We start from the raw sequence: 14,724 nt of genomic DNA on the forward strand, positions 1-14,724 counted from the left end.
TGTAGTTTACATGTTGTCCCTACATTTGCGTGGGTTCCCTCCGCGTGCTCCGGCTTCCTCCCACATCCAAAGACATGCAGGTTAGGTGAACTGGAAACTTTAATTTATTCATAGGTGTGAGTGCGAGTGTGAATGCGACAGACTGACGACAGACTGGCATCCTGTCCAGGGTGCACCACGCCTCACGCCCTATGACTGCTGGGACAGGCCCCAGCCCCCTGTGACCCGATATTAGAAAAGCGGGTTGAAGATGTGTGTGTGAAATGACATTATCTTACTTGACATGTTTCATCTTTCAAAATAATTAGTTGTATGCACAAAATAATGAGGGGCATTATTTAAGTGCTTGGTTTCACAGGTCAGTTAAATTGTGGGTGAGCATCTATTTTCTGCTTAGGGTCATTAGTTTTGCTCAATTACTGGGATTTGAGGCAGTAAAACCAACGGACAGCAATTATTTCCAAGTGGTCAGGCCTTCCAGTTACTTGGAGACTATGGCCAACAAGATCATGAGGCAATAGAGGTATTTATATTATGGTTTAGAGAGGCCAATTTTGACCAATCAAGTCATAAGAGTGAGTCAGGCATGACAGATTCTGTTTCACGTTTGACTATGAAACAGCAAAACATGCTCAGCTTTCCCCAAACATGACACTGTAGGAGCTCCGGGTCTATGACAGTTCAAAACTAGAGATCTGTGAGCAAACTCTAAAGATGATACCACCCATTTTGCCATACTAATGGCTTTGATGTATTATATATCGGCAGTAGCAAATCCTTTGTTTAAAACTACCCGAATTAACAAAGTGGGGTCAACCACATAATTGACAAATACAATGTAGTTTTAAAATCTCTAATTACCTCCTCTTATACCCCCTGTATATATTGCCCCACCAACACCACCTTTTTTTTGGTTTTAGGGGGTAGAATTTTTGTGAAACCGAATACTGGCTGCATTGCAAAACTACCATGGCAGAGCTTTGATATTTCAAATATAGTACTGTATAGTTTTCTACATTATACTTTGTTCCCATTATTTTTTAATAGGCTGATTTTACACAGTCAAACTGTGTACTCACCAGGAATTTATCAGGATCAGCGCCCCCAGCTTGCCCAACAAAGACCCCAGCATCGGGCTCTAGGTCCATCTCATCCGGGTTCCGCTCTAGTCGCATCACCTGAGCGTCTGCATCACAGTTGAGGTAGAACATCACCTTGTCATCCTTCACAGCAATGGCAAAACGAGTCCATGTGTCCCTCATGGAGGGCACGAGGAACCTGGCTGCCTCAGAAGACTGCTGCGAGTCAGGTTTTGTGTAGTATAGGATGACATTCTGGTTGCCACCCTGAACGTCTGACAGTTTAACACCCACATACATGATTCTCTGTTCGGCATTTGTGATAGAGAAAATGATGCCACCCTTGTCAGTGGTTGGTTTCAGGTGGAAGATGAGTGCAAAGTCTCGATAGAAGGGGCTGGGCAGGTGGGTGCGGGCCAACTGTCCTGTGTTGGCATCAGGACCAAATACGTAGCCTGGAATATTGTTGGGACCATAGATTTGAGTGATTTCATCTGGTGGAGGATCCCCAATCAGCTGCAGCAGGGAGACTCCACTTTGTTCTACATGGAAGAGAAACATGATGTGAGACCACATAATTCAATGTGTGTTAAAAGGGAGGGCAGCATGTCATAGACTGAAGTTAGACAAGGCATTAATAGGTTTTGGTGGTTGATTGAACAGGTCTAGTGGATGCAACAACAACGGTTGTAACTCGTATAAGACTATTCTATTTTGAGTTCTCTTTGCACTAGTAGTACACTCATATCAGTGACACGGTTTGCAAAAGACAAGATAAATACAAAATAAACACATAATTCATAGTACAAGGAGTGATTTAGAAGTTTGAGTCTGACGCAGGATAGGCAGGGCATGCATTCTGAGATACCAACATTTCTCCAAAGTGAGCCAAAACCTTGGCACTCATTGGAGAAATGGTGGTTTTTCAGAATTCAAATGATGGAAAAATAAATGGTAAATGGGCTGCATTTATATTGCGCTTTTCCATCTGCATCAGACGCTCAAAGCACTTTACAAATAATGCCTCACATTCACCCTGATGTGGGGGTGCTGCCATACAAGGCACTCACTACACACCAAGAGCAATAGGGGATTAAAGACCTTGCCCAAGGGTCCTTTGTGATTTTCCAGTCAGGCTGGGATTTGAACACCTTAACCACTAGACCATCACCTCCCCCAACCACATCATACTTTTTCTGGGTAAGGCTAAAACCTTCTCAATTGCCCCTGATGAACATGAGAAAACCTTCACATCAAAATAAAAACCATTTTTGAGCACTTGTCAAATTTTTAATACCTTTGATAATAGCTTTTCAAGGAACATTTGTGTTGGACAAGCTAGGCCAATGAACATATGCTGCAAGGAGCATTTCACTATGACCCAAGAGATTCATTGCCAGGCCAGGTGTTTGTCCCCATCACCTTCCTTCTCATGCCTTTGCAGTATTTTTCCAAAAATGACCCACCCCAACCAAAAAAACAAATCAATCCAAAACAAAAATAACAAAAAACAACAGTAACTAAAATTACACAAACCTTTGAAAAAATAATAAAAGATAGAATGAACGTATTCATAGACATGAAAAAAGCCTAAATATGTGAGTCCACTCCCTGCAGTCTGTTAAAGGTATTGTGCTCACTGGGTTTGTTAAGATTTAAGTCATAAAAACAGTTTTCTTTGGCACCACCATAATTTTATTCCTTGTCATTTAGATCAGGGGTATTCAACTCGATCCAGAAAGAGCCGAGAGGGTGCAGGTTTTCTTTGCAGCCACCCGCTCCAGCAGGTGATTTCACTGATTAACATCACATTGAGCAGACGGAATCAGTTAATCAGTGAAATCACCTGGTGGAATGGGTGGCTGCAAAGAAAATCTGCACCCTCTCAGCGCTTTCTGGAATGAGTTGAATACCCCTGATTTAGATAATAGATTCATAATATGATACTGTCCTTGAGTTGGAGAAATTTAAGGGATCACATGCTATGACCAACATTTGGTAGATTTGAAAGCGAATTACATGAAATCTTATGTTAATGTAAGATTAGATTTTAGAGGAAGAACTCAACCCTTGTATTTCTTGTTAATTATGCAATTTGTTAATCTTAATTTTACTGTCTTAATGTATTTATGAATTGCTTATTTTATTATTACTTTTGTCATTTGATTTTTGAATGGACCACAATGGAAATAAGTGTTTTCACGTTCTTGTGTCATCAATGTATTTTTAACATGTTTACAATTATTACTTACTAAAAAAAAAAATCATGCATGCATGCATACACATACACAGACCCCAGTTCGTTTTTAATATATAGATGATTTACCGCCCCCTGCTGGAATGGCGTGTGAGACCAGAATGTAATTATCAACACACATTTTTCAGTGTTGGTTAATATCCATAGTTTGTCTAAAAATATTAGTCCTATCAACATTCTGTTTTGGCGGCATTCATCTTTGACCCAAAATTCAAAAGAATACGAAAAGACAAATGTCAGCTCTCCCCAGTTTGTCTGTGACTGAAGTTGAACACATGCATGCATACATGTACAAGGACACCACTTCGCTTTTAATATATTGTGGCAAGCTGCGCAGAAGAACAAAACCGAGCCAGACTTTTTTTGTCTTTTCTGTATTCTGCCCCAAGTAGAATGCAGAACACCAACAAACAGAGGACAGTGGTCGAAAACATCAAACGCACTGCACTTCCCACTCATGGTAATGGTAACATGACACTTAACTAAACCTACAAACCCAATGAACTACAAAACCACAATAAATCAGTAACACTAACAACACTTTTAAACTAACATGAAACCATTTTATAAAACATTTAAAACCCCAAAACCCAGAATTCCCCTGGTGTATTGCAGCACAACGTCTATTGTTCACTGTTGTTAGCTAATATCCCCAATTTCTCCAAAAATCTTAGTCCGATCAATTTTCCATTTTTGCAGCATTCATCCTTGACCCAAAATACATCAAACATACCAAACGGTTGTTTCCCAGTTTATTTGTGATCAAAGCCATACAGACACATGCACGCATACATGCACACGGAGGACACTTGGCTATTATAACATAGATATTATATGCTTGGATTTCAGTAGAAACAAAATTTTCTCCATTTTATGAAATTTGAAAGGCCCTTTAGCTTTAAGCAACAACACCTCTGCATTTAATGTTAGATTATCATGAATAAACACTGGCTATGTAGTAAGAGCAGCTTTTAAGGTTTTGCTTTTAACATATGCAAATTTGAATGATTGCCCTCTAATTTGGTGAACTTTCTGAAAATGTATGTACCTTTCCAAGGCCATATAGCTTTAACACAGTAACAACAAAAGCATTCATCGTGTACATCATTAGAATAAAAGGGCCCATAAGCCTATACATGGCTGCGGAAAAGACAATACAGATATTGTATTGGCCTGCCTGCCGTCCTGACCTGTCCCTAATATAGAATGTGTGGGGAATTTTAAAATGATATAAAGGCAACACTGACAATGTGTTTACAGAAGGAATGAAACAAAATAACACCCAAAAACTTCAACGCTTAGTGTTCATGCCAAAATGACTGAAGTGTTTGTTGTGAGATGGAATAGCAATATGACAAAGTGCTAAATGCAATCAGCATTTTTTTTTCTGATTTTGGATTGTATATTTAGAAAGTTAATTTTCTATAAAACACAATACATAAAATTCACAGAATATTTACTTTTAGCCCTCCATCCACATTTACCTGTGACCCTTCAAATGAAACAAAAAATGGGCAACTCTGCTCTTAACATACATGTGGTTTTGAAGTTATTTATGGCTTGAAATGAGCTTGGTGTAAGTGTCTTTATATTCAATTTCTAGTTCTAATGTCCAACAAGGCACCACTATATTATTTTATAGCAGTGTACTTATGCTTGTTCTGTAATTCCTCGCGTTCACACCGGACGCCACGCAACCGCCACAAATTCGCCTCCCTCACCTGGCGATGGACGCGCCACCATCGCACGGTGTATCGCTCTGCTTCACTGCAAAAATTTGCCCCAATGGATCAACAATTGGAGGAGCTTCATTTCCGCCTGCCATGAAGCAAACATGGCGGACCTTGATCACACAAGCGAGTTGCTGTTGTTGTGTGGCCGCCAAAGAGAGTGAGGTACTGCTGGCCACCACCAGAGGGCGCCTTGCCTGAAATGTGGGCTTTCAGGCACGATAGGGGCGCTGCCGTCTCACAGGAACAGCCGAGGTGACAGCTGTCACTCATCAACTATGACAGCTGTCACCGATCATCTGCACTCACCCGGATTAAAAGCAGTGAGACACCTCCACCACGTCACCGAGATATCGTTCTTCTACGAGGTAACTTCTCAGCTATCGTCAACTCTGACAAATATCTGAGCTCTTTTTGCAGGCCCGTTTCCTGTGGTGTTTCCTTATCTGCTGGATTGGCATTGGTGTGATTAGCGACGGCTTCGCCTCACACCCCAACCAGATAATTGGTTAAACAGGAGCTGCACGAGTCTGGTGATTTGACGGTGGAGGTGGACTTTCCCATTCGTTGGTTGTTACTGGGTGTACACCACCAACCACACTGATCTGTCTTTGCTCTTTCGCCAGCAGTACCAGATTCTGACACCTGCGGGAGACGGTGGCCACATGAGGTGACTCGGGAACCTGGCCGGCTCCCGTATCCTTCGGGTCGGTGGCGGAGGAAATCGTTTTTGACTGGTTACGGTTCTTTCTCTAGACGGGCCGGTTCTCCTATCGTTCGGAGCATGCCCAAACGACACCTTTATCCATTGACTTTGTAATTTATTTCTACTAACTCTGCTTCCTTCTTCGTTGGTTGTGGCATTTCACAACAGATAAGTGTTCAACATTTAACTCCTTCTATTGTCCGTTCATTTACGCCCCCTGTTGTGGGTCCGTGTCACTACATCTTTCACAACATGCTGTGCTCTGTTTGTTGTGGAACAGCTGGGGGGGGGGGGGGGGGGGGGGGCCATACGTCACAGCAGCACCATCCTGGGTTCACAAATCCTCATGAGATGTTCCCAATTTAGGTAGTTTCATTATTTGCTGCAGGAGCTGCGTCTCAATGATTGCCGCTTTCAGCGGTACGTCCACCTCTCCAGGACCCAGTTTGAGGACCTCCTGTCCCATTCACATGCACACATGTGAACAATTAAAAAAAAAAAAAAAACTTTCTGCCACTGCAGTTCCTCGCTCTCCCCTCCAACTCTGTCATAACTGTGTTATAAACCAGTCACCATTTGTTTTATTATACATCTGTGTAGTTAATAAAATTATCTTCACGGACAATTCGTTCGTGCGTGCACGTAAAAAAAAAAAAGAACCTGGCTGCTGCTTCTGCGGTACTGCTGCTCGCTCTCCCTTCAAACTCTGTCATAATTGTGAAATAAAGGACAAAAGGGACATAAGTCCTGCTCACAGGCTGGCTGCCAGAGACAGGACATGTCCACACCAAGTATAAACTCCAGACATCTCCACGTCACTACATCAGTCCCTGATTGGTCATCGCGGCATGACATTATGAAAAAGTTCAGATTTTTGCAACTTGGGAAGAGAGCGACGCGACGCAATGCACGCAATATCGCGCCACAAACGCCCCTATTGCTCACAATCGCTTCATTTGCGTCGCTTCATTCGCGTCCATCGCATCCCATTGCATGGCTTCGACTTTTGTGGGCCACAACGCGTCCTTCCATAGGGATTACATGGCAACCTGTCCTCCGCCGTCGCTCATGTCGGTCTGGTGAGAATGCGGCATAAGACACAGCAGATGAATTGCAGTCACAGTGTACAGCATCACTGCAGAGGATGGCTCGGCTAAGGTAAGCAACAAACTGTAGAACTGGACATTTTAAACAGTTAACTGACAATATTGACGTAAATTTGCACATGCTTACCTCCATAGGGAGCTACTCCACGCTACCGGACACTTTTGAATGGTACTTTTATCTATTCAATGGCAACAAGAAGTGGTTACAGAATGTTTTCTTCTTGACCTATGTCATTACATCAATTAACCATTTAGCCTGTGACAGTGTAACTCAGTAATGTGCCAGTAATGAAACTTATTCCAGAAGAACAACTTGCACAATATATAGATATATAGAACAACAATATATAGATTAATTCTGTTTTTGTCCCAAGTGAAAATGTAACTCAAAATGGCTAAAAATATTGCAAATGTTGAAAAATGTCAAACTTCCCCTTTATCTTGAGTGACTGAGGTGAGCACACATTAAACGTGTAAAAATGTTTTTGCAGAGTATTATGTGACTGAAAAAATATATTTTAAAAATACAAAAATATCTGTCAATATGGTTTCTGCACAACAGTAGAGATAAATATCAATAAATAATATCCCTGAAGACATCCCTTGAGACCTGTGCCAGCTGCTATAGATCATGGTTCCACACATACTAGAACCAATAGCTAGGCCATCACCCTTGGCAACACTGGTGAGATCACGGCATTCAAATCTGAATCATTTTGGAAATAAAAGCAACACAAAGAGCAATGTGATACTCAGCTGCTTTGTTTGTTTTTTTTTAGATTTTTCTTCAACTGAACCTTTTAGGTTCCCATCAATTATGTTTTTTGTTTTTTTTTTTCTGAAAAAGAAAATCACTGTTTTGGCAGAACACGCGACATAGTTTGGAAATCTTTGAAGAAATGCTTTGGGTTACCACCTGGTGACTCACACACAAGTTCTATCACTGGGTTCAAAGCCTCCCCACTGCCCTGAGCACTGGCTGTCAGCTGGCTATGTTGAGAGCAAAAACACGAGGCAATCAGTTGAACTCGCAGTCCTCTTGCCTGCTGAACAACCATAAACACGAGTCTGAACATTTTGTATTCTGCGTGAGGACTGGCAAATGCTTTCTACAAAATCTGAGCAAAGAGAAGACCCAGTCAAGTTGTACACAAGGCGGCAATAAAAATACTTCCACCATTAATTATGCAGACCCCCTCTGTTCCACTCACCACCGACATTTGTGAAGATTTATGACAGAGTCTACTAGATTTTTTTTTAAACGAGCAAACATATTACAAAGAAGTATGAATCCAGCAAAAAATCAAGAAAGTATTCAATTCAGTTCAATTAAATTTATATCCTACTAAATCACAACATAAATCGTCCAGGGTTCACAAGGATAACCGTTACCCAAACACCCTGAGAATTCAGGAATAATAAGGATATATTTTATATCTCATCATTAGCCAACATCAGAAAGAAAAAAATTACAGGAAATGGCAGAGAGGAAGACTGCAATAATTTAATAAACTTATATGTGGAAAAATACTAAAAATCAATATACATGATTAAGTCATTCATGGAGAGGTGAGATATATGCTTCCATCAGTCCTGCCAAAGTATAAAAAAGAAAATGACAGCTCTTAAATATCCCTTGATCAAACCCTACTAAAACAACACGGCTTTTGCTTCAATCCTCTATGTTAACCACAGTCCAACATGTAACAGGTGCCAGGGTGATAACATCTAAGACAGCTGTAGCATCTGGCTTGCATGCATGAGAGTAAAAAAATATAATAATAGTAACTTCCTATCCAACAGATTAGCAAGATGATTACCCTGATCAAATCATTTCTGTCTGGCCCAAAAGTCAATAAGTCTGAACAACCAACCATGCCCCAAACCCTTCTGGCTGTTCATGGCATGTCTTCCTGACCTTAATATCCAAACAATAATAATAATACAAGCGGTACGATTTAAGCATATTGATGTACCACAACATTGGTGGTTGAAATATTTTAATATTTAAGATTATTCTCATAGCCAAGTCACCTGTGCTTGATATTAAGACATGTTAAGGGCAACTTCACACATAGGGTGAATTTGGTCGAATTGCACATAAAGTGCGCATGAAGCACGACCTGTATGCAAACATGTAAAATTGTAGCTGCTCCCAACGCCTCTACACCTGTTGCTACAACTATCTGCACACACCAGTGGCTGAAAGGACACAGTGTGCGCTGTGTGAGCCCATTGAACCCTCTCGCGGCAGGTGTCAGCCAAATTCCAGTTGACATGCACGATCATCTAACACCAAATCAAATCAAATCAAATCAATTTTATTCATATAGCGCCAAATCACAACAACAGTTGCCCCAAGGCACTTTATATTGTAAGGCAAAGCCATACAATAATTACGGAAAAAACCCCAACTGTTGTTGTGTTGGGGGGTTTGGCTGGACATTTGGTGTTGTTTTCTTTCTTGCTCTCAGGTGGTATGCAAACTGGTTTTTTGTCTGTGGAGAAGTTGCTGGCAGAAGAGTCCTTCACCCTCATTATTGGCTGCACTTGTGGAGGATGTTCACGTGCAGGCCTAATGACTTGCAGCACCTGTGGATGATGCTCACGTGCAAACTTAAGACTTTCAGCTGAAGCAGATAATGAGATGGCGTTCTGATTTAAGCCATGAGTGATTCGAGCAGAATTGCCGGGAACTCGACTTGTGACGTTCGTTTGTGAGACGCTGAGGACCGCGCCTGGGTTTGACACATCGTGCCTGTGAAGGAGGACGGGTGAGGGACACATGCTGTCAGCACACATCAGAGGTTGATGATTGTCTGAATAAATGTTAACAGTAATTTGGTATTTGTTACGCAGTAATTTGAACATTGATGAGAATTGTGCAGCTCGCTTCTCACTGCCGTGGCGTACGGAATGATGATCCTCCACCTGTTGTGAGAGGCTGCTCATTTACATAAAGCTTAAATTCAGACCTGAATGTGCTTGCTGATAGTGTATGCCTTTGAAGGATATTGTTTGTAGCTGTTGACTTACCTCACCTTTTCCCTCCTCACAGAAGTCAGTTTGTCGTGTCCACCTGGGGGTGTTCGGCGGGTGAGTCTGGGTCCAGAAGCATCGGGCTTCGATCCATTTGGGCGATGCCGAGGAGCGCGCTGTCCTTCACCTTGCCAGACAACGCACATTTATGTTGTACACAGTTATTGCACAGAAGGGAAATAAATTTGTTTTGTTTTTGGAACGCTTTCTGGTTATTTTAGCGCTGGGTTCAGTCAGACGCTGGTCGCGCTCCTCAACTCGCGTCTGCACATAACCCCAACGGTCAAAACGACCTCCTGTGAGCAAGCACTTGGCGACAGTGGGAAGGAAAAACTCCCTTTTAACAGGAAGAAACCTCCAGCAGAACCAGGCTCAGGGAGGGGCAGTCTTCTGCTGGGACTGGTTGGGGCTGAGGGAGAGAACCAGGAAAAAGACATGCTGTGGAGGGGAGCAGAGATCAATCACTAATGATTAAATGCAGAGTGGTGCATACAGAGCAAAAAGAGAAAGAAACACTCAGTGCATCAAGGGAACCCCCCAGCAGTCTAAGTCTATAGCAGCATAACTAAGGGATGGTTCAGGGTCACCTGATCCAGCCCTAACTATAAGCTTTAGCAAAAAGGAAAGTTTTAAGCCTAATCTTAAAAGTAGAGAGGGTGTCTGTCTCCCTGATCTGATTGGGAGCTGGTTCCAGAGGAGAGGAGCCTGAAAGCTGAAGGCTCTGCCTCCCATTCTACTCTTACAAATCCTAGGAACTACAAGTAAGCCTGCAGTCTGAGAGCGAAGCGCTCTATTGGGTGATATGGTACTATGAGGTCCCTAACATAAGATGGGACCTGATTATTCAAAACCTTATAAGTAAGAAGAATAATTTTAAATTAAAATTGGTCCTAGCACAGACCCTTGTGGAACTCCATAATTCACCTTAGTCTGTGAAGAAGATTCCCCATTTACATGAACAAATTGTAATCTATTAGATAAATATGATTCAACCATTGCAGCGCAGTGCCTTTAATACCTACGGCATGCTCTAATCTCTGTAATAAAATTTTATGGTCAACAGTATCAAAAGCAGCACCGAGGTCTAACAGAACAAGCACAGAGATGAGTCCACTGTCTGAGAAGATCATTTGTAACCTTCACTAATGCTGTTTCTGTACTATGATGAATTCTAAACCCTGACAGAAACTCTTCAAATAGACCATTCCTCTGCAGATGATCAGTTAGCTGTTTTACAACTACCCTTTCAAGAATTTTGAGAGAAAAGGAAGGTTGGAGATCGGCCTATAATTAGCTAAGATAGCTGGGTCAAGTGATGGCTTTTTAAGTAATGGTTTAATTACTGCCACCTTAAAAGCCTGTGGTACATAGCCAACTAATAAAGATAGATTGATCATATTTAAGATCGAAGCATTAATTAATGGTAGGGCTTCCTTGAGCAGCCTGGTAGGAATCGGGTCTAATAGACATGTTGATGGTTTGGAGGAAGTAACTAATGAAAATAACTCAGACAGAACAATCTGAGAGAAAGAGTCTAACCAAATACCGGCATCACTGCAAGCAGCCAAAGAGAACGATATGTCTTTGGGATGGTTATGAGTAATTTTTTTCTCTAATAGTTAAAATTTATTAGCAAAGAAAGTCATGAAGTCATTACTAGTTAAAGTTAAAGGAATACTCGGCTCAATAGAGCTCTGACTCTTTGTCAGCCTGGCTACAGTGCTGAAAAGAAACCTGGGGTTGTTCTTGTTCTTCTATGCACCACTTGCAAAGCACTTAGAAAATGTGTGTCCATTGGTACTATTATCATGAAAACAGTCTGCAGACAATCACTGTCGAGCTGGCAGTGAAATTTGTCTAAGTGTCCCATGACTGTGAAGTTGCTGAGTGCACATGTGGCGTGCCAGAGTGTTGGCTCTCCCCAAAACACGTGTGCATGTGGTTCACGACCCCCCCCCCCTTGCAGGCAAGGCGTCTCTGATCACAGAGTGATATCTTGGTCTGTGCGCTGACAGGACAGGGGGCAGGGCTGGCTGCCCACAGCTGTTGAGACATCTCTGGCTCTGGACATCACACCTGCAGCACACATCCCATGTTTTGACAGACAGACGCTTGTGTGTGCTTGTATGGAAATACATAAAAACATATATTACTTTTGAGACGGGCTGGAGAAATGGACTGTCAGTTCATTGGAAATGCAGCAGGCGATCTGAATGTCATGTCTGACAGGACACACGTGTCGGGCCATGAACAGACCAGGACAAGCCAACAGTGCAACAAATATGCCACTTTCAGTCATGTATCAGCAGAAATACGCTGTACCAAACGCTGTGTGCTCAGTTATCACAGCGCATTTTTTTCTTTTTTTTAGAAAATACATTTATCTGCTTGTTGATTTTAGCCATTTCACGCTCCTGTTACAAGACAATGATTGTAGTGCAGTGGTAACGTTCCATATGGTAATCAGAGCGTGCAGGTTCAAATCCTGTGGCATTTTTTTCTTTTTTATTTAACCACCTGCTTCTGTATTGCGTCCTCTTTTATGTATTACTTATATCAACCCAGTCCTTCCTGGTCGAAAGAGACTGTCGCATGCACGAACAGTCACACCAGGATCATGCCTGCCCTTCAGCAATGTTTTGTGGTTCAATCATACAAGTTGTTTCACCATGACTCGCCCTGCTGCGTTGTACCCTACAGAGAGTGACATATGTTGCACAACACCACAAATTACCATGTAGCAGTTCTCATTTACACCTCTGATTTGACTGCTGCTTATATTAGTTACTTCGGTCTTTCCCATTTTTAAGAATGCTGCAGAATTCTTCAGCTGACTGTTGGGCCACGTTCCCCAAAGTGAAAAGCCACGATATGCTTTAAATTTAGGACAATATACACATCCTGAAATACTGTCATGAAGCACAGAATTTTTTTGTTACCAAAATATTAATAAAAAAAACACAAAAAGAATGAAGAATTAAGGTCTTCATGCCACACAAACAGTGGTGATGTTGATGGTAACATGACCTAATGAAACTGACAAGCTCTTTTAAAGCTACATGTAACTTCATTCACACCTGCTCTGAATTTTCATAATGCGTGAGATGATAACGCTTAACCACCAGACCATCACTTCCCCAGTATTATAATATTAAGCATTTTATGAACATACATGCAATTTACCTCCATCACTCATAAGGTACTTGTAGAAGCAAGTTAAGGCACCTTGACACTTGCACGCATTTAACCCCTGCACTACCGTGCAATTCGTTACGCCAATGCGACCCACTGTGTTCCACTGGATTCTGCACTTTGTGCTGCTGGATGCTGCGTTGTATAAAATAATTACTTTGCAGCGGATTAATCATTTGCTCTCAGAGCTGGCTGATGAAACCACCTGTAATTACTCTGGATCACAGAGGAATTTTCCCACAGCTGCACTTCATGATGTGGAGAACGCATTTGCAATCATCTAAAAGGTAATTTGTAATATTTATATTGCAATGGCTTGGTAAAACAGTTGGATTTCCCTTCCTTCTTTTAGTGTCTGTAAAATTATGTTTATGATAGATTTAACATCTCGCCATAATCGTTCAGATGTGCTGCAGTGTGCTGTGAGGTGATACGCTAAAGCAAAGACTCAAAAACACTCAGTGTTTTGAATAGTTTTTGCAATGTTCACATGTAGTTCACAAAATTAAAGCGTGACAGAGATTTTGAACATTTTTTAATTTTCTTGGTGCATTTGCAAGCAGCCATTCACAGTTTACAATGGTTTACAGCGAGTTTACTCTTTGGCACAGCAGATTGCGCACCAGTGTGCAGATCAAATTCATAAAGTGTCAAGACACCTTTAGTCAGAACTTAAACCTATCAGATCCTTTTTCTTGCCTTTAAATTTGCAATTCTGCAGTTTAACCATCTTTTTAGGTCCACTACTGTTACTGCCTCAAGTGGTAAAATAATAACAGCTCCAGGTACATCTTCTGGGTCCAAAATTTAAAATGCATTGTGCGACGGCTACTTCTGGGCATGGGCAGCACAGTGACTTAGTGGTTAACACTGTTGCCTCAGAGCAAGAAGGTCATGGGTTCGATTCCCACCTGTGGCCTTTCTGTGTGGAGTTTTGCATGTTCTCCCTGTGTTTGTGTGCCCCCACCCCCGGTGCTCCAGTTTCCTCCCACATTTAATGACACGCAGGTTAGGTGAATTGGAAACTTTATAACTGCCCAGGTCTCCCTTGCAAAAGAGGTCTCTCAGTGGGACTAACCTGGTTAATAAAGGTTAAATAAAAATAATAAAAATGTGCACTGGCACATGCAATCCCCCTATTGCAACTTATGTACTGAAGAAAAATAATTACTCTGTGTAATTCTTTATTTTTTAATATACACAGCTGGTCATAAAACATTTGGTTAGCAGATCAATTTTTAAGGTGTGATAATAGAAGAGGGACCTCAGTAGGACAGGACCTGTAATACATGTAGAACTGGGATTTGATTGCTAGTCATGCTATTCTCTTTGTCTTGGACAAGACAATTCCCCTGCATTATCTCCTGCATAGTAACCTGCATGGGACTAGTGGTCCCATCTACGGTGAGTTGGAGACTCTCATCAGCTTCATGCTAAGGAATCCAGGGACAAGCACCGGCACTAGTAAGAATCAGCAATAAGTTGACAGTGTTGCTGCATCTCAAGGTTGGCTCCAAAAATCCAACTGAGGACTTGATCAAACTATTCACAAAATCAACATCTCAACCTCCTAAAGCTATGACACTTCATATATAGCATCCTCGTCTACATTCTG

General features: G+C 41.7%; 1 protein-coding gene across 4 annotated transcripts in view; it reads right to left on the reverse strand.

Moving 5' to 3' along the window:
* The window catches only part of col18a1a (collagen type XVIII alpha 1 chain a), a 100,270-nt gene extending 98,600 nt beyond the window's left edge, over window positions 1-1,670 (reverse strand). For all 4 annotated transcript variants that reach the window (XM_034187063.1, XM_034187061.1, XM_034187062.1 and 1 more), the window contains exon 1: window positions 1,080-1,670. In XM_034187063.1, the coding sequence (XP_034042954.1) occupies window positions 1,080-1,655 (576 nt within the window). In that variant the 5' untranslated portion in view covers window positions 1,656-1,670. The remainder of the gene's footprint in view (window positions 1-1,079) is intronic.
* Window positions 1,671-14,724: the final 13,054 nt, after the last annotated feature.

The sequence above is a fragment of the Thalassophryne amazonica genome, chromosome 14 (genome assembly GCF_902500255.1).
Source record: "Thalassophryne amazonica chromosome 14, fThaAma1.1, whole genome shotgun sequence".
Classification (NCBI taxonomy): Eukaryota; Metazoa; Chordata; class Actinopteri; order Batrachoidiformes; family Batrachoididae; genus Thalassophryne; species Thalassophryne amazonica.